At 37.1% G+C, this 21,646-nt stretch overlaps 1 protein-coding gene across 1 annotated transcript; it reads right to left on the bottom strand.

Annotated features, from left to right (window-relative positions):
* Positions 1-3,028: 3,028 nt before the first annotated feature.
* On the bottom strand, positions 3,029-20,256 carry CDK3 (cyclin dependent kinase 3). Its single transcript, XM_015819714.2, has 8 exons — positions 20,227-20,256; positions 16,528-16,676; positions 11,667-11,744; positions 10,889-11,009; positions 8,079-8,249; positions 6,184-6,285; positions 3,575-3,778; positions 3,029-3,148 (listed from the first exon to the last, which is right to left on the bottom strand). The coding sequence occupies exons 1-8, from the start codon at positions 20,254-20,256 to the stop codon at positions 3,029-3,031; spliced, it is 975 nt and encodes a 324-aa protein (XP_015675200.2).
* Between the last annotated feature and the right edge of the window lie 1,390 nt (positions 20,257-21,646).

Raw genomic sequence — 21,646 nt, 5'->3', positions numbered from 1 at the left:
ACTGCTATCCTGTTATTTTTTTAAAGAGCTAACAATCAATCCCCTTTCCTACGATGTATACAGTATAATGCTTCACATATTCCCGAGTCTCTAGCTGGGAACTAGAATTCAGCAACATCTAGAGAACCATAGATTCTCAATCCAGCAATAACCATAAAACTATAGAACTCAAAAAGTAGCAGTGCCAAACATTACATGGAAACATACACAGAGAGAATGCACTTTCTAAGTCTAAGGCAAAACTGTAATAAAAAGCAAATCAAATTAATAGCAAATATAGTACTACAGAACACACACCAGACATTCTGTACATATTGTAAAAGAGCTATATATATAAAATTTAAAATCTCTTTCCATATTGCACTTAACTTCTGGGGAATTCATATATGTATATAGTTTTCTTGGCAACAAAGTGTTTTGCCATATTCTTTTTTTTCCTTTGCAGTCTAGTATATAGCTCAGTATTTCACAGTGGTTTCCCATCTTAAGAACTAACTAGTTCTGATCCTACTTAGCCTTTTGAGATTAGCCATACATGGCTAGGTACTTCAAATCTTCACTTCAAATAGAGCTTGAAGGGACCTTGGAGGCCCTCCAGTCCAGCCCCCTGCTCAAGCAGGAGAACCTACACCATCTCCAACAAGTGACTGTCCAGCCTCTATTTCAAAATCTCCAGTCATGGAGTGCCCACGATTTCTGCCGGCTATTCCACTGGTTAACTGTCCCCACTGTCTGGAATTTTCTCCCTAATTCCAGGCCGCCTCTCTCCTTGATCATCCTCCAAACATTGTCTCCTGTCCTGCCCTCCAGTGCCCCGGTGAACAACATGACCCCCTCTTTGTGGCAGCCCCTCAAATACTAGAACACTGCTATCATGTCTCTCCTATTTCTTCTTTTCTTTAGACCAGCCAAACCCAAGTCCCATAGCCGTTCTTCGCATGCTTTAGTCTCCAGGCCCCTGATCATTTTAGTTGCTCTTCCCTGAACTCTTTCCAAACTCTCACATCTTCTTTGTGATACGGTGACCAAAATTGGCTGCAGCATTCCAGGTGTGGTCCCACCAGGGCCTTACAAAGTGGTACCAATACTTTGTGTGATCTTGATTCTATGCCTCTGTTTATACAACCCAGGACTGTATTAGCTTTTTTGGCTGCTGCTGCTGCAGCTTTTTTGGGTACTGCCACTTACCTGGGAAACAGGGCTAGAACCTAGTTTTAAAATGATAACTAGACACTATGCTATGAAGTTTTCACTGCTTTGTTATAGTATATAGTAGTTCACATTCAAAAGAGGGATACTGATTATAATTGTCTTCAAACTGCCCCTTTTACAGCTATTTTTGATAGTGAGGGGTTCTTGGTGCTCTCTGAGCTTGCTTGTTTTCTTGCAGACATTTCATTATCCTAACTAGGTAACACCATCAGTGCTAGTAAGGAGTGCAGTTTGCTGTCTGCTTATATTCTGGTGTCTTGCCTGTCTGGGTGGGTGAGGGCTGTCTTAGGAATTCTTTGGTTGGGCTGTTTACTAATGGCTTTGTGGTAGTTTCTTGATTGGGGAATTGCTTACTTGATTGTTGGTCTGAAGTTGACCTTGGAGTTACGGTAATCTATACTGATCCAAGTGCTGATTACTGGTGGGGAAGTGCTGGAGTCTTTTTCTCTTTGGGGCTGGTTGATTGTCTCTTTTGCATGGTCTACAGATGCTATTAATTTTACAACCATCAAAACTCATTAATGCAAAAGTTACTGAAGCATTTTTTATTTATGTAAACAGGAATATTAACAGCAACATCAACAATTAATTAACAGCAACATCAACAATTAATGATAAAATTTCTTAACAGCAATTTTAAAATATAGAAAAGAACTACTGTTGGATGCTGGGTTGCCTTTTTACAAATGCAAAACAATAATAATTACAGTATTTGCATAATAGAACAGGGACATCTCACTGGCTTCTTCCAGATTTTCTTTATGCACTGTAATTTACTATACTGCTCTCTAAAGTACATTTTAGGAGGCACAAGGGGCCACAAGGGGAAACCTGAATCAGTGTAAAGTTTCCCTCTTTCCATCTATATATTGTCAAGGTTCCATCAGAAACCAGAGATTTCAAGGTCTCTACCTTCAACCCATATATTTGGCTAAAACCAACAAATAGAATTTTTCAAGTGTTTATTTATTCGTTTATTTTAGGTCACACACTAATTCGGATTTTGGCATATTGATGATCAGATTTTGATATTTTTATTTAATTAGAAACTAAAATTCTAATATTTCTGAAAAGCCAAACTGCAGCTAAAGACGCCTCTTAATTATTTAATAGTCTAGATCAGGGTGTCAAACTCGCAACGTCACGTGACATGTCGCGACGTATCGTGACTTTTTTTTTTGCCATTGCCGGCAATGGGGTGGGCGCGGCAGCTTGACACCCCTGGTCTAGATGATACAAAGTTCTTGTTTTTATGATGGATACGTACAGAAAGAAACTCAAGCATAGCATATTTCAGTGTGTCTCTGTGATATCTAGTTCCCCCACACACAAACATACTTCTTTTTTTTTAGCATGGTTAGTTTTCAATAGTGTTGTGAAATACAGCATGAGTTCATATTAAAAAAAGAAAAATCAACATCGCCTAGGCTACTGTAGGATGTGCTACTCTAACCTAAATAATAATAACCATATATTGTAATGCTAGTACTTGAACTACAGCAAAGAGTGAATAATATATTACAGAAAGTGGATTTAGTTAAACTTTTTTCTCATTCTACTATTCAGATAGCAAATCGTACTACTCCTTTTCATATACTAAACACGTTAAGCTTTTTCACCTCTGTTAAAGAAGAACTATCAGTCCTTAGAAGGATCTGTACCATTTACAATTGTCAAAATGTTTGCATGAATATTAAACTGGGCAAAAGGCCAAGAACATTTTAATGATAGTTACAGCTGCTCCTTCGCTATGTTGTTTAGAATGAGACAATCCCATAGCTATTTCCAGCAAAGCATTAACCAGAACTTCTTAATCTCATGACCCATATTGTTCCACCACACACTGTTTAGCATCCCGTGGAGCTTGCCAGAAATACTGGTGGTTCAAAGCAGCTTTGGCTGAGATTCGCTTGTTGGGATCATACATTAGTAGTTGCTGTAATTTAGAAAAAGAGAAATATGAGCATGCTTCAATCTTTTAAGTCCTGCCCATTTACAGTAAACCCTTCAATGAAAATTCAAGTAACCCTGAAATAATCCTTTACAATCCTCATTTTTGACAAAAAGAACAAAGAGGTTTAAGCTAGTCCATTTCTGTCCTGCTAATTACAGTTATATTTGATTAAATGGACCTTTGGTTTGATCTAGCAAGCTGCCTCGTACATTCTTGTTCATACAAAAGTGAGATAATTTGTCAATGCATGCAGAGAGATCATAATTCATAGAAATTAGAAATCGCCTTCCTTTGCATTTCAAAAACATATGTTGGGCCCATTTCAATTCTTCTAGTGGACGCTTTCCAATTCTTATCCCAATTATTAAAAAAAAACAAGCCTAACCCCTTTACAAGTCTTCTACTCACCAGCAGTAAGTCTCGTCCATCTTGATCCAAGTTTGGAATGATCACCTTCATGTCTTTCCTTGGCCATTTGGGGAAATTTCCTTTATAGTCAGGAAGATTTGTGACTCCTGGCCACAGTGATTCAGTAGGAGTGCCAAGTGTGCGGAAAATCCGGAATAGTTGGTCAATTTCAGAGTCTCCAGGAAACAAGGCTTTTCTAGTCACCTGGACCAAGGAGAAGAAGGTTCGTTCACCTGGATCCTTACACATATATGATCTTCATTCTGGGTAACATTACTCTCGCCAAATAAAATGTTTCCATTATAAAAAGTCTGGTATATCAGAACAGACCTATCTAATAGCCTATCAAGTATCAATGGGAAAAGAGCAACAGACCTCTATGAGTCTACAACTCTTCCAGTACACTGTTTACAAAATATTCACAAAATTCTTAATTATCAGTTTGATATTCTCTCTCTCTCCTCTGCTCCCTCCACCATCAACTTCACAGCTAGATCTTCTCTAGAAAGACCAAAAGCTTTACATATGATAAAATACTGAAAATACTTTAGGATTCTACATTTCAAGAGGAATATCTTAACCCAGGGGTAGGCAACCTTGGCTCTTTTATGACTTGTGGACTTCAACTCCCAGAATTCCTGAGCCAGCATGGCTGACTCAGGAATTCTGGGAGTTGAAGTCCACGAGTCATAAAAGAGCCAAGGTTGCCTACACCTGTCTTAACCCAACACCTATTCTATTCATCTGGACATGTATAATATTAATACATGAAACTGAATTATACTGAGCTTTTGTAAGCTTTTAGACCTCAGTGTTTTGCATCACAATGGCTGTTTTTTCAGTGTCTGGTTTTGGGGAAGTCAGTCTATCAGTTTCTGAAGTTGCTGTAATACTTCCTCTGAACTGAAGTGATTTTGTAGACCTTGTGAGCAACCTACATGTGCGCCCTTTTGCCTCACATGCCCTGGGCTCAGGTTAGGTATTATTCTTTCCATACCTGCATAGAGTTCAGTACTTTGGAGCTAGTCTAATCTAATCCTGCCTCCACTTAGAAATAATTTCCCTCTCCAAAATCCATCCACCATGGCAACACGCAGCTACTGTCACAGCTATTGGGAAAAGGGCCCACGTGATATAATTCCACTTTCACAATTCATATCAATTTATAAATGCAACAGAGAAACAATGGCAAGAGGATCAGAAAAACTTTAAAGAATTTCAGTGGGTTTGTTTAGACTTCTTAAAACTGACCTTCAGTTACAAAGCTCCTGAGATATTTTTGCAAACTACCAAATGTAACAAACGCATGTGCTGAAAAACACGCAGGAGGGATTGTCTCAATTTCAGTAGCTCAGTTTGGGGGAGTGAAATTTAAACAACCTCCTGGGCAAAAATTATGCAATTTCCCATTGATCTTTGGTTGGAAATGAGCCATTCTAATAACTTTTTTTTTTAAACTCTGGTTCTCCTGCCATTTTCCTGGTTCCGACCACCCAGAAAAGAGCCTAGAGCTCTTTTGTCTAAAGCTCTAACTGACCCCTTGTAGAGAGAAGTTTAGAAATTAGATTAAATTATCTTTGGAAACTAATTTTTAAGCATAGGCTACATTTATGAGGTTCTGCCATTTCAAAATACAGCATTGCAAAAGATGCCAGGAGAAGGACTCTACAGTATACACATTTATTTTAGTATTTAGTAAAATCATACTTGTTCTCTTAGACACCAGCAACCTCCAGTGGCTGCTTCTGTACTGTACTCCAGCCTTATGAACCAATGAACAGTTTAAGGCAAAAAGCAAAGAGAAAGATTATGTATGAAGCTTGAGGGAATTGAGTTAGATGCTGAGACTTAAGACTAATGAAGTAAACTAAAGCGTAAACTTTTAAGGGCATGCTGGCACATAATACTGAAACATAAGGATTTAGGAGCTGTGATGATGCAATGGTTAGAATGCAGTATTGCAGGCAAACTCTGCCCATAGCCAGGAGTTCGATCCTGTCCGGCTCAAGGTTGACTCAGCCTTCCATCTTTCTGAGGTCAGTAAAATGAGGGCCCAGATTGTTGGGGGCAATAGGCTGACTCTGTAAAACCACTCAGAGTGTACTGTAAAGCACTATGGAGCAGTATATAAGTCTAAGTGCTATTGTTATTGCTATTGCTGAATTTCCTTTAAATCTTCCTCGCCCTTCCTTTTAGCAATTTACAACTGCTAAAACTAACCACCTCTCTAGGATAGGCGAAGGCAACCCAAAGGCTACTTGTAGTCCCATTGCCATCCTGAAGCTATCCTTGTATTGTTCTGTGAGGCTTAATGCATATTGTTTTTCTTTAACTCCTCCAACTAAAGAAAAAAGAAATTCTTCCGTAATACCATGACATCATCAGACATGGCTGACCAACCTCAAATTAGGGTTTTAACAATTAGAAACAATAGGAAGAGAAAGCAAGATATGTTTCATGATATCTTTTAGGATGTGCAGTGATGAAGAAAAGGGAATTTTAAAAAAACACATGGGCACTCACAAAGCACTTCTTTGCATATGTATTTTTCATCATCTATACTGTGATTATAATGTTTCTCTGAAACAGAAAAAGATGAAGAATGTTACCATTTCTGCAAAAATACAGCCAATGCTCCAGATATCCACAGCTGTTGAGTAATATTTACAACCCAGTAAAATTTCAGGAGCCCGATACCATAAGGTAACCACCTAAAAGGAATCAAATTTAATGGGTTGTTTGATTTATAAGACCTTCTCAGGTTTAATTAAAAACATTTATTATTATTGAACTGTACGTCCAAAGCACACTGAGTTCTCCAAGTCATTTACTACAAGCTACATCTATACAACCTGCTGGAATTCAACATCCTCTATTACTGGTGGTCAGAGAAGCTTTGTATCCCTTGATATTCTCTCTCTTCTACTTTCCCTCTTTACTGGAAAGCACTGCACCTCACAGTAGGAGAAAAAGCAATATCATGTGGGAGGTGGACAGAAACACAGGCCAAAGATCTGGTGGAGGAATAGCCTCAAAGGTCAAAAAAGAAAAAAAAAACTCTGTCCTGGATCAACCATGTTAGGTGGCTTCAACAGAGATTTCTATAAAATTGATAGATATATTGGGACACACATTTTTTTTATAATCAAAAATCCAGGAAAGTTCACAGCCCAGTGCATATGAAAGTCTTGGAGGCTGCATAGAGAGTGTAGAAAGACATAAATCCTTTCTCTAATTTAACACCTTCCCATTCTAGACTGGTGGAGATTGGCTGTTTTACCAAATTTACCTTTACCCTCCTCCATTTGCAAAATAAGCCTGTCTGCTCTACTCCCCGAAAGAACCCTTGTCTCTTTAATGGTTGCCAAATAACATAACGCAATTGGTTGAGAATAATGGCCATAATGATCCCAAGAGAATTACTTTTTATTCTTTCCAACCCAATTGAATGTTCGAAGATATTCCACAAAAGGGCTCAGGATCCATCTTCAGGATAACCCTGAAAATAGACTAGAATGGATCCATATTTAATGCAAGGGAAGCCCCCCCCCCAAAAAAGATCAAACTCAAAAATCAGCAGAATCTGACCGGAAGCTGCACTGAAAAAAACCCAACATCCCAAGTCCTCCAACACACACAATGCTGCCAACTGTTTAACACACACAATGCTGCCAACTGTTCCACTAACACACACAGAGAAAGACACACACACACGCACACACACTTCCTTCCCAGTCATAAGATCCAGAGTAGAGGTGCTATAAGGGGTTAGAAAACATTCCAGAAGCTGTGCTCTGCATTTTTTCCCTACCTAGCTTATATGAATCTTGATCTAAAATCTCAACTAGTTTGATACATCACAATACAGTTACTTTTGATATGACCTATAAACCATGTTATAAACCATGTTTAATCAAATTCTGGGCTTTTCCCCACTTGTACCTGAACACAGCATGAATGTACCTGGCAACCTCTTTTTTCTGTCATATCCTCATGATGTTGCCTTCATTTCCCCAAACCAAACCTGAGACAGTTTAAAATCCCCTTCTAGTATGAGTGTTTTTCTCTGCAAGCAGGCAGCAGTTTTACTCTGAGTGAACTCTAACATACTGCAACAACCATTCTATCTGTTGCAGTCAGGTGATCCTTATGGGGTGAGATTATTGCCCTTTCTATACTGGCAAGGGTCCACCCTTTGTCTTATGGCCCCTATACACATCTTCTAGCACCAGTCTGCTTTGGGCAGCAGAAGAGCCCAAATCTTTTGAACAGACCTCTCTCTTGTATTCCTCTGGTCTCTGAAATTGTCACAACCCTAACATGATTTACTCCTTACGTGTGAAATTTAATGGTAAATTTCAAGAGGTTCTTTGGGCTACACCTAAAAAATTTTTTGGAGGGACTGCAAACATAACTCCCACTTTCCTACACACACACTTATCTCTGTGTAATTTCTTTTCAAGGGCTGACCCAGCAACCTATCTAACTGAGAGACAGACATTACCTCATGCGTGTAGGTACGTAGGGGAACTCCAAAAGCTCTAGCTAGGCCAAAATCAGCTAGTTTGATGGCTCCCATTTCATTTATGAGCAAATTCTGTGGCTTCAGGTCTCTGTGGATAACTCTGTGAGAATGGCAGAAGCTTACCCCTTGTAACAGTTGGTAAAGATAGCTCTAGAAAGAAAAAGTTCAGAGACCACATATGAAGAAACGATAAGGTTGACACATCATTTCCTAAGCAAAATATGATGTATCTCAAAATTCTGCTACCATATATGTGCTTCCAAAATAGTGACATAACAAAAGGTTAGAATAGAATATATATCTTAACTGCCACGTAATGATTGTCTACATTTTTGCTAATTAGGTATCTTAACCTTAACTAGCAAACAAAATAAACAGATTCCAGGTTAGTACCTTTTTTAGCCCTGGAGAATGACACTATTCCTCTTTAAAAAAAAAACACGATTTGGGTGGTCTGGAGAAGCATGATGGACTTGGGCACTGTAATTCTGGGAGAAGGGACTGGAACAAAGCTTTTCCCCCAGTAAGCCTATTCAAGCAGAAGAACTGTAGTCTTGAATCTTCTCATATGCATCCAGAACAAATGGCAGGTGTTACAATTGCCACATGTATAATACGTAAACGTTGATCAAATAACTGTCCCAAGACCTAGGTGCTACAAGCAGAATGTATGTACAAATGAAGGTAAATCTACATATCCCAGTATAATGTTGCAGGATCTAATCTGAATCGGTCACCGGGACCAAAGGTTTAGTCTTCCAAGCTTTCAGACTCATGCTGGAGTCCATCTTCAGGGAACTTCTCTCTCTCTCTCTCTCTCTCTCTCTCTCTTCTCATTCTGGAGAGAGAGAGAGAGAGGGAGAGAGGGAGGGAGGGAGGGAGGGAGGGAGAGAGAGAGAGAGAGAGAGAGAGAGAGAGAGAGAGGGAGGGAGGGAGGGAGGGAGAGAGAGAGAGAGAGAGAGAGAGAGAGAGAGAGAGAGAGAGAGCTCTGGTCCCGGTGAATGGCTCAGATTGGATCCTGCATTATATGTGTACCTTTGCATCAGAGCAAAGACTACTGGCAACTGCCTGGACAAATCTCTGCAGTTTTCTTGGCAAGATTTTGGAAGTGGTTTGCTGTTGCCTGCTTCTTAGTGCAGGGTGAGAGCGGCAGCTCAAGATCATGAATCTGACTTTAGGCAGGACTAGAATTCACCATCTCCTGGTTTTTAAGTTAGTGCTTTTGCACCAAGAAGCAGTGATAATGATAATGATGATAAAGTTGGAAGGGACCTTGGAGGTCATCTAGTCCAACCCCCTGCTCAGGCAGGAAACCCTATACCATTTCAGACAAATGGCTGTCCAGTTTCTTCTTAAAAACCTCCAGTGTTGGCGCATTCACCACTTCTGGAGGCAGGTTGTTCCACTGGTTAATTGTTCTAACTGTCAGGAAGTTTGCTTTCAGATATATTATTCCACACTGAGAATTACATATAATTTGAATGAAGACAATGTTATATAGGCTTTTCAAATATTATATGAATATCAACATTCTAGGGCCCTTTTCCTTTAATAACAGCTTCAAGGTAACATTTTGTATTTACCGTAAAAAAAAACCAGTATGAGATAAAACTGTTTAATACTTTTGCCCAGCTGCTACTTTTGCAATGCCAGATCATTTCCTGAAATATTTTTTTCCCCTTCACAGTTAAAAATGAATTTCTAAACATGGGTTGAGAAATCCGTGTAGATTTGAAAGGAGATGTAATTGGAAGAACAATCTCAGCAGGAAGAATAAAGATTAAGTATTTAATTCTTCCCGTAACAACCTCATAACTGCTATCAAAACTACGGTAGGTTTTCTATCATGAGCCAGAGGAAAAGAGAATACATTATATGTCAAAGATTTTGCAACACTTCAGGTAAGAGGAACTGGGAACCTTTTTGACCACAAGAATCACATGGGATACCAGCCGGTCAGTTAGGAGCCACAAACAACCAGGGGCACATAGTCAACTCTATGAGGTAGACCAAATCAGAAAAATAAATCCATAGGCATACTAGAACTATACTTTATTGAGCCAGGCTATGGTAACAGAATCTTGCAAGTCCACCTGTGTTTTCCCTCCCCTCCCATGTATACCCCAGGGAGTTGGGTGTGTGTGTGTGTGTCAGCCAGTCTGTCTTTTTTTTTTAACATTTTCCTGCCTCCCTGAACACAATGCACAGTTCTACACCTGTTGTTGTCTTAATAGCTTCTGGGTGGTTTCTCCAGGATTATCTCCCTGGCTTCCTACAACTATACATATATACATATACATATACACATACACATATTCACCACCACCCCTCCCATCTTCTTTTTTCTCTTCCTTAGCTGAACAGCTTTCCTGCAGCTTCCAAGACATCTAGTTATATAGCTGGCAGGGTGCTATGGCATTCCTAGGAATGTGACGATCATTTTTTTGGGCAGGCAGACAGAAAGTACTGTTGACTGCAATGGGCCAAAGAGAAGATTGTTGGTCCATATGAGTTGTAAATTGAACATCCACGTTGCAAAGGAACAATCTGAAAATAGTTTGAAAATGTGCTAGCCAGTGGTGGGATTCAAATATGTGAACAACCGGTTCTCTGTGTGGATGCCGCTTCCGGAAGTCCATTCTGGGCCTGGGCAACAAAAAATTAGCTTCCGGTTCTGCCGAAGTGGTGCGAACTGGCTGAATCCCACCACTGGTGCTAGCTAATTGCCAGAGACAGATAAAGGATAGTTCTTCAGATTGGAGCCTGTGAGGGAGGGTATTTGAGGGTACCTTGACTAAGCTTAGAGGAAGCTCTCCTGTACGTGATGAGTCCATGTACTTTTTAAGATCTTGATTCAAATATTCAAAGACTAAGTATAGTTTCTTCTGATTATGTACTACATCAAGGAGCCTGAAAAAAAAATGAAACCCAGTGACTTCAGTATTTAGATTTAGATAAAATATGTAAGCATGATTACTGCAAGCTCTTCAATGCAGCAGAAGGAGACTCAGTGTAGTAGGGTGCCTTAAGATTAGGGGAAATCCAATTTGATATCTTTACATGAAACTCACTGGGTGACATGGGTCAATTTTCCCACCTCTCAAGAGTTTTTATAATTGATGTTATGATTGTTTGCCACCTAGAGTCACTTTTTTGAGATGGGCAGCTATAGAAATTGAACAAATAAATAAATATAAATAAATAAATAACAACAAAAGGAAAATTGTGCAAGCCAATATGAATTCTTTGGAGGCAGGGGATAATATCACAATACAGAAATTATTGAGTTAAACTTCTAAGGGTTAGGTTAGGGTCAGTGGTGGGATTCAAATATGTGAACAACCGGTTCTCTGTGTGGATGCCACTTCTGGAAGTCCATTTTGGACCTGGACAACAAAAAATTAGCTACCAGTTCTGCCAAAGTGTTGCGAACTGGCTGAATCCCACCACTGTTTAGGGTCTATTTTTATATATGACTAAATACAATATTGGAATTGTTATCTGTGAAAATACTTGATAGTCATAGAATATATCCTGGCAGATATAAAGACCAGTAGCTTTTCTTACCTCACTATATTTGGGTGTTTCAATTCTTTTAACAATGAGATTTCTCTGATTGCCGTACTAGGTACTCCTTCTGTCTCCCTGTGGGGAAAAAACATTTTATGATGAAGCAATCCCAATTTTTCTAAGGAATGTTTTTGGCAGGATAGTTCATCATCCTCATCTTCTATGAATTGCTTATGAGGATTGTCACATAATCACAATTCTACTTATGGATTTAATTAAAGTTATAACTACTCTCACTCTACAAATTCCCACCTGTCAAGATGAACCATCACCCCATAAGTTTAAAAACAGGGGACCTAGCAAGTAATGAATTAGTTCTGGGGATGCACAGAGCTGTTATTGAGGGGCTTAGAATCCAAAGCAAGACAGGAAGTCTGCCAGGTAGAATTTAATTTTGTAAACTTCAGAAGCTTTTGAAGTACCTATCACATATCAAGAATGCTTATGGTCAGGTTATTAATTATCAATTATTGATGCATTGCTTGAAGCAGCCATACTTTTATAAAATTAATGTCAGGGATGAGAAAAAATTTTCAAGTTTAACATTTGGCATTACTGTGGACATCCTGATAGAGAATATTTGTTCACTAACTGAATAATAATAATAATAATAATAATAATAATAATAATAATAATAATAATGATAATGATAATGATAATGATAATGATAATGATAATGATAATGATAATGATAATAATAATAATAATAATAATAATAATAATAATAATAATAATAAAGTTGGAAGGGACCTTGGAGGTCATCGAGTACAACCCCCTGCTCAGGCAGGTAAACCCTATACCATTTCAGACAAGTGGCTGTCCAGTCTCTTCTTAAAAACTTCCAGTGTTGGAGCATTCGCCGCTTCTGGAGGCAGGTTGTTCCACTGGTTAATTGTTCTAACTGTCAGGAAGTTTCTCCTTAGTTCTAGGTTGCTTCTCTGGTATCCCATTTATTTCACTACTATGAATCTGACATACAGAACATGGTATAAGAGAATATAATACAGTTCCTTACTGAAAATAAATAACCCCAAATATGTCCAGTGCCTGGATAGGATATTTGGGGACCTTTCTAACAAAAGATAGGACATGAATAGCTTGAGATGCTCCTGATTTCTGATACAATTTCTCTATTTGGCCAAGTTGTGTCTCAAAGGGAAAAGTGAGCATGCAGAGTTGCCACTTGGAAAATTGTGAAAAGCAAACGACTATATTCATATATCCAGTTTGAGCCTAAATTCATCATAACTTACGCTCCTGAGATACTTGCTATTATATTGTTAGAGATACCTTAAAATATACTTGATCTGGAATCTGTTAGGAAAGTCATATTATCACTATGAAAAAATTCTAACCAAGGTCTTCCAGAAGAGTTTTTAGAAATCCGCATTTCCCTCATCCCAAACATGTTTCAAGAAACACCAAAACATGTTTAGGCAGACCATAACCCAATAAAAATGATTTAGAAAGGAACTAAGAAAAAACTAAGATGGTCTTTGAATAAATCTATACTGAAAAAAAAGAATTCTTACAATTAGCGACAAGGGAAATGGAATTTTTCTTCAAAATAAACAAGAAAGAAGAAACGTCCCTCCAAAATGTGTGGGACACGGCTAAAGCATATTTTAGAGGCTTGGCCATAACTTATGCTGCCAAAAAGAATAAAGAAAAGAAACAACTACAGTTAAAGTTGAAAGAAGAACTCAACAAACTGGAGCTTGAGCTACAAATTGACCCACAAAAGAAAATTCTTAAGAAACAAATAGAAATAACAAAACATAAATTAAATCTAACTGAGATGGATATAATGGCACAGCATATTAAATGGTCTAAACAGAACTTTTGAAAATGCCAATAAGCCGGGAAGGTGGTTAGCATACAGACTGAAGAAAGAAAAAAGAAAAAAGAACGATAAATAAGCTACAAGACTCAAAAGGAGAGTTACACTTCCACAATGATGCAATGAAAAAAATTATTAAGGCCTATTACGAGACACTTTACAAGGCAGAGGCGGTTTCTAAAAAGGGAATACAGGCCTATATGAAAGAAATTGACCTGCCAAAAGTCCCGGAGAACATCCAAAAATGGCAAAATATCAATGATGGAGATTATAGAAGCTATAAAAAGGCAAAAAAAGATAAGACTCGGGGCCCAGATGGACTTCCTGCAGAATTTTATGTAGCACTACAAGATATATTAAGCCCAATCCTGAAGGAATCGTATAACAAATTTTTTTCAGAGACAAAAATATCAAACTTGTGGACTGAAGCTAATATTACTTTGATACCTAAAGAAGACACTGACTCCGCACAAATAAAAAACTACAGACCAATATCGTTATTAAATGTGGACTATAAAATTTTTGCCTCGATAATGGCAGAAAGAATTTTAAAAAATCCTGACTGAATTTATTCATACAGATCAAAATGGTTTTTTACCCAAAAGACAGATAAAAAATAATCTAAGGATTATTTTAAACATTTTGGAATACTATGAAAATCATCCAGGGAAACAGATGGCATTGATATTTCTTGATGCGCAAAAAGCCTTTGACAACATAAACTGGCAATTTATGTTTCAACAACTGATGGAAATGGATTTTGGCAACAATTTTATAAACGCAATTCAAGCAATCTACAACAAACAAACCACCAGGATACTTCTAAACGGAGATTATACAGAAAGTTTTGAAATTAAGAAAGGTACAAGACAGGGATGCCCATTATCCCCCTTGCTATTCATCTTAACACTGGAAGTACTGGCTAGAAATATCAGGCAGGACACGGAAATTAAAGGACTGGAGATAAAAGAGCAGAAATATAAATTACAAGCTTTCACAGATGACTTGGTCTTCATCTTGGAGGAGCCACTAAAAACAATTACTAAACTGTTGCAGAAAATAGAAAAATTTGGAAAAGTGGCTGGTTTGAAAATAAATAGAGAAAAGACTAAGGTACTAACAAAAAACTTAACAGACAAACAGAAAACCCAATTCATAAAAAAGACAAATCTGCAAATAGTTAAAAAGGTTAAATATTTAGGTATTTACTTAACATCAAGATGTACAACACTAAAAGAAGATAATTACAAAAGACTGTTGAAACAAATAAAATTAGATTTGGAAAAGTGGAAAAACCTTCAACTGTCACTGCTAGGAAGAATAGCGAAGTGAAGATGAGTGTCCTACTGAAACTACTTTTCTTATTTCAAACAATTCCTATAAAATTGGGAAAGATATTTTTTGATGATTTAAATGCAACAATATTGAGATTTATATGGCAAGGGAAAAAAGCACGAATTAAAGTTAAAATGTTACAAGAAGCTAAAGATAGTGGAGGATTTGGACTTTATTATCAAGCAGCCATTTTACCATGGTTCAAAGAATGGATAACGTTGAGAAATAGAAGACTTCTCTACCTAGAGAACTGGGTTGGCATGCCTTTCTGTGGTATGGGAAAAATAAAATACATAGATATTTTCAAAACCATGCTATAAGGAATGTACTGTTTCTAGAATGGGAGAGAATTAAACAAAAAAATTATACTAAAATACCAGAGTGGCTTTCAACAATGGAAACCTTTGCTTACCCAAATTTAATTAACTACGACAAACTTGTTACTTACAAAGACATTTTGGACAAGGATGGAAAACTTAAAGACAGGCAAGACCTACAACAACAAGGTATTGACTTAGCATTGTGGCCTTATTTGCAAATGCAAACAAGATATGTGAAAGATGTAAAGACAATGGGATTTTATAAAGAACAGATAGAATTTGATCAAATACTCTTGAAAACAGATGAAAACTTGATTAAGAAGCTATATAGATTTCTGCTAAATTGGAGGATGGAAGAAGAACAAGTAAAAGAAACAATGATAGTATGGCCAAAAAACTTTGGACACTCTATAGACTTAGAAGATTGGCAAAAGCTATGGGATAGAAACATTAAACTGACTAAAGCAGCTTCATATAAAGAAAACTTATATAAAATGTTTTATAGATGGCACATGACACCAGTAAGACTAGCGAAAATGTTTAAAAATGCTTCGAAAAATTGTTAAAAATGTAAACAAAAGCCAGGTACCTATTACCATATCTGGTGGATATGTCCTAGTGCAAAAAATTTTTGATTTAAGATTCATTCATGGCTGGAAAAGATGATTAAAATACAGATAGAATTTAAGCCAGAACTGTTTTTGTTAGGAATACTAGGATCTAATTATGGAAAAGAGAGTGAGTATTTAATATTACATGTATTGACAGCTGCGAGAATAGCATTTGCCCAATTTTGGAAAAATGAAAATATATCATCTGATGAGATCATAATTAGGAAAATCTTAGAATGTGCAGAAATGGATAGACTAACCCTAGAGATTAAAGAGAAAGAAGACTCAGTTTATTTTAAAACCTGGGATAATTTTTACCAATGGTTAGCAAAATGAACCAGCGAGAAATGATTGTGAAATTTAATAAGATGAATGATATTTACTGATTAATTGATATTTTTATGACTACTGTTATTCTTATTGACTATAGCTATTTACTATTATATTAACTATTGTTATTGAACATTTGTATCCGGACAATAGTCCGCTTGCTAAAGCATGGAAATGTTACTGGGGGCAACCCCATTGTTGTACCTACCCCTATCCCAACTCCACCCCCACACCTTACCCTTACCCCTATTCCAATACCTATATTGACCCTATCCCTCCCTTACCCTTATAAAACCTAATAAAATACTGTTTAAAAAAAAGAAACACCAAAACATTTTTCAAAATGCTATTTGAAAATCAGTTTAAGAGTAGCAGATTTAGGAGTAACCTCATGAACTAAGAGTTCAGGATTTAATACTTACGAATCAAGTCGGATCTTCTTCAGAGCAACTAACTGGCCTGTTTGCTTGTTTCTTGCTTTATACACAACTCCATAGGTGCCCTCCCCAATCTTCTCTACTTTCTGGAATACATCTTGGAATGTGTCCATTTTTTGCTTTCTGACTTGGTGCTATAAAGTTTAGTCAGATGTTTAGCAATAATACAACTTACCATTTTTATACATCTCAACATTATACATGCTGTCATTATTTTTTTATCTCCTACAAAACCAACTATGTAAATGTGCATGAATGTTATTTAAATGCCTCTCTTAACAACATCTTTAGAATAGATTACCATCTTTTTTCTTACATTTTAGCTTCTTTTAGTAAAGTTGGTTTGTACAATGTTTAATTTCTACAACATCTATTGTGTCATTTGAACTTCTTTTTCTTTTTTGTCCACCAAATTTTTTTTGCCTGCCAGTAAGTTTCATGCACCAATTTTCATTATGTACATTTATTTTGGCTGCCTTGCACTCCTTCTGTCCTCACAAATAGGTTAAGGTTAATGAATGATGATTGACTATTACCTCTGCCAATTTATGTACTCACATCATGATCATAACAAATGATTATATCCATGATGGGAAAAATCTTTTCAAATATGAAATTTTAATACTAAAGTGAACAAGAACTACCCACATTGAATTACTTTAATAAAGGCGGGATAAAAATCTAATAGATAAATTTGTGGTAACCAGTCCAACTCCAACAAAATATCTCGATTCTATATAATTAACGAAGACCTATTCAGGCCAAAACATTTAGCACAGCATATGTCTCCTTCTATTTCCCTCTCACTCCCCATCCACGAATCTAGGTGCCCAAAGCTAGCTAAATTATTCTGGAACATGAGACAGAAAATCTAACTTGTCTGACAATAAAAATAAAATTAGCAATTTAGTGTCTCATAATGGTCTCCACATTCTGACTACAGTAACTGGCTGCCCTATCTCTAGGTGGGCCGCCTAATGAATATACTGAACTTGCTCCAAAGCCTTCAGGAATAGTTATGACTCATTCTAATAAAATAAGCAAGATTGAAAGACAATAATTTGTATAAGCAAACTAGGTGAATTTCATCAGCTAGCTTCTCCCAAACCATAGGGTTTTTTAGGTTTAAAGTATTCGTTCCCTCTCAAGTCTGCTAGTGAAGAACCAATGTTCCACTAATATGCGGGGGGGGGGGGGGGAGACATGCTCTTTATTATAAAAGGGTCATGAGTTTATCTATGGACCTGGCCATCCTTTTAGGCAAAAACACAGCATCTGAGAGTTGTTGCTCCTGAATTCCCTAAAGATTCCCCACTGTTGGCTGGCTGGGGAACTCTAATCCAGCATATCTACACAACCAGAGGCTGGGGAGTAATCCTCTGAAACATGGTAGAAAACAACATTATCTCATCACCAGTAGGAGAGTAAAACACCCTTCCCACAGATTCTACATACGAACTGGAAGGTGTTGGAGAAAAATCTGCAAGAGACAACTTCTAAATTTACTTTCATTCTGTTTATATTTTCCTCTCCCTTCGCACTTGCCCTTCAGAGACGAGATTTATTTTTTCTATTCAGGTATGATGACACAGACTACATTTGTCTCTGAAACTTATTATAGGTTTCCAAAGTCAGGTCAAGCATGCATGGACCTGTCCAATAGCATTCCATGGGCAAGATCCTGAACAGAGAAAATAGGGTGCAATTATAATTGAGCAACAAGGAATTAAAGGAGCAGGGGGTTGGACTCGATGACCTCCAAGGTCCCTTCCAACTTTATTATTATTATTATTATTATTATAAGGTGGTGGGTTACAAATCAATTATAAAAAAGCTAAAGTTTAAAATAGACTTTCTATGTACCTGTTAAACGAACCATGACTTCAGCTTGCTCCAAATGCTCTGCTGAACTTCCTCTAATAGAGATTAGAAGTTATTATGTACAGGTAGTTCTCGACTTACAACCATTCATTTTGTGATGGTTCGAATTTGCAACAGCACCGAAAAGAGTGACTTGTGACTGTTTTTCACACTTACGAATGTTGCAGCGTTCCTATGGTCACATGATCAAAATTTGAATAAAGAACTTGAAAAAAAATTGGAATTTGATATTATGCTGAGAGCAGCAAGAAAATAGAAGGATATTTTGATTCCCACAATGGACAAATGGCTGCAAAAATTGAGTTAGCAGAGATGACTAAATTGCCTCCTTTGATTAAAGAATACAATTAATTTTATTACTATTTAACTTTTGGACTTTGTGATTGAAGTGAAAAAAATGAAACTTTGACTTTGAGTTTTGCTGATTAGATAGATCTGTTATCTTATATATATTATCATGTAAAAGTTGAGGCTGTACATTATTATCTTATTTTACTGCGCCAAAAAGAGTCAATGCTTTTTCTTTTTCCCTTTATCTTATACTTTTTCCTCTTCCCATTTTTCTCCCGTTTTTCCATTTTTTTCATTTATCTTTGTATTTCTGTATTTTATATTATGATAAATACATAATAAAAATATGAATATTCAGAAAAGCTTTTTGCACCAAGTTGGGAACGCTTGCCTAGATAGCTGTGTGTTACATAATAAGGTCACATGAACGAGACAGGATGAAATACACTAGAAAAGGAATTCCTTTCTCATGGAATTCCAAACACATAATACCGTGTAACATGTACTAGAATTCTAGATTGCCATATATGAAGTTATTTCACTGTGCATGCTGTATCTCTCCCTTCTTCCTTTCATACTATGCAATAAAAATACAAAATGATTTTAAAATGATCAGAATTTGAACACTTGGCAACTGGCATGTATTTATGATGGTTGCAGTGTCCCGGAGTCATGTCATCATCTTTTGCGACCTTCTGACAAGCAAAGTCAGTGGGGAAGCCAGATCCACTTAACAAACTACCTTAAGAACTGCCGTGATTTGCTTAACAACTGTGGTAAAAAAGATCATAAAATGCGGCAAAGCTCATTTAACAACTATCTTGTTTAGCAATAGAAATTTGGGGCTTAACTGTGGTCGTAAGTCGAGGATTACCTATACTTGCTAATTAATAGCTGCTATATTTAAAACTCTGGCTATGCTCAGCAGCCCTCTGCCCAAACATCTATTAATATTCAAATTGTTTAATTCTTCCATAAAACCACATGCCACTTGCTCTTTCCTTGAGTTGCAAAATGGCCTGCCCAGCCCCCTCCCCCAAGGCTGATTTGCAATCAAAATAGGCATGAAAAAATCCTTTTTATCCCACAAGGAGAGACCTCATGGCCAAAAAGACAGGATGATGGTTGTTTGAGGAGAAATCTTCAGGGAAAGCTACTATTTTCAAGCCTCTTTGAAAGCTTTCAAGAGGCACTTCCTCTTAGGGAAGGAACACCTAAACTCAATTGATTTCTCTCCTCAGTGGTTCAGAGCTACAGCTACCATAAAGTTTCCTGACACAAATAAGAGTTGATACTTCAAGAATTAGCCTTATGAGAGATTCTCTGGAATGTAGTTTTGAAAGGGAACACATTTATCTCCTAATCGGAGAAGGCCTCAGGCCAAACCTTGAACAACAAAAACTAGAATATTCGCCATTGGCTAATCAGTCACACATACGCACACAACCATGTGCTTTGATGAATCACCATTGCTAAAACTGGTCATTCATGTGTAAAAGTCCTGCCTCTCACCTGTTGATCCAACCTCCCATTGGCCTCCATGCCCTCCTTCTTGCTGAACCACAGACTGCCCAAAGGATCAAAACTCATCCTGTTTTTGCACCACCAGAGGGAGACAAGAGTGTGAATTGACACCAGGCTAGGCTGGGGAGGCCCTTGAACCTTCCCCTCAAATAGCAGACTTTAAACACTGAAGCAGAATGTAGAAAGTCAGGGGGGGAACAAAGTCCAGGGCGAACTTTATGATGCTTGCAATATAAGTCATTAAGCATTTCCCTTTATTTTTTCCCCTGTGTATAGACTGTAAATTTCTCAGAGACAAAAACAGAGATGGTATCCTTGCCTCACCAGAGTTCTAGTTGATCTAGTTCTCCTGTTTTGTTTTGGTTTTGGTTTTCTTTTTGCCCTTCAGCTATATAAACTAAAAAAAGAAAACAACCATTCCTGTGAAGGTAGGTCTGGTGCAGGATGCAGGCTAAATAAGCAATGCATTTCTCCCAGCATGTTCCTATGCCGAAACAGTTTACATTTTGGGGAAAAAATATTTTGTATATATAAAATGGCATACCAGGCAGGAAAAGCAAACATATCCCTCCAAACCAAGATCGTTTTTGAAGTTGTAGGAGCTTTTTCGGGCAGGGAAAGTTTATGCTACTATAATTAATTCGGTAATTGAATGATTTCAACAAACAAACTTCAGACTATATTTATCAACTATTTTTATATCCTACAATGACACATCTCAAGAGATAAGCCATTCAACATAAGCAGCACTTGTTAAAGTAACTATTATAACTTTTTCATGTTTTATTTAATTACATCAAACTAGTTAGCAGAAAAGTAAGCATACACAAACATTAACAATATAAGGTAGCTTCAACTTTAAGATAAAAAATAAATAGGAAAAAGCCTTGGTGTGGTAAATCTGCCAGACCAGATACTAACTGGTTAATTTCTTGTTGTTAAACTATGCATTTCAACAATTTATTATTAACAATCAGATGTAGATGTTGAGTAATGATTCTTTTAACCATCCTAGGTGATAAGTAACTAGATAGTGATACATTTAGGACTTGTATATTTACCTAAGAGACAAGCAGTGCTGCTTCTAATAATATCTGATATGAAGTTTTATCAAACCAATCCCCTAGCCATTCTCAAGGGCACTCTCATAAAGCATACATTTAAAAACTCTACCTTGGAGTTTATCAGAGCATGAGTTATTATGGACAAGTTAACTCTGTCCAGAGATAAACGTAGTTGGAAAATTCAGCTACAGCTGGGAAAAGGTATTCAATAGAAATGAGACCCTTCACACTATGAGTCTGCTTTCTCGTGATCAATTCCAGCTCATATAAAGGACCCATAACATTGATTCAAGATCCAGGAACCACTTCTGACCAACAAATTGGATTTAATTCAATCTGTTTTT

The sequence above is a fragment of the Protobothrops mucrosquamatus genome, unplaced genomic scaffold, assembly GCF_001527695.2.
Source record: "Protobothrops mucrosquamatus isolate PMUCROS unplaced genomic scaffold, P.Mucros_1.0 scaffold969, whole genome shotgun sequence".
Lineage (NCBI taxonomy): Eukaryota > Metazoa > Chordata > Lepidosauria > Squamata > Viperidae > Protobothrops > Protobothrops mucrosquamatus.
This window is presented reverse-complemented; position numbering and strand designations above follow the sequence as displayed.

Excerpts from the sequence above, each read along its gene's own strand:
- CDK3 (XM_015819714.2), bottom strand. The coding sequence starts at position 20,256 with ATGGAGGCCAATGGGAGGTTGGATCAACAG. Across the intron at positions 16,677-20,226 it reads ATGGGAGGTTGGATCAACAG|CACCAAGTCAGAAAGCAAAA; the intron begins GTGAGAGGCAGG and ends TAAACTTTATAG. Across the intron at positions 6,286-8,078 it reads TACGTACCTACACGCATGAG|GTGGTTACCTTATGGTATCG; the intron begins GTAATGTCTGTC and ends GATTCCTTTTAG.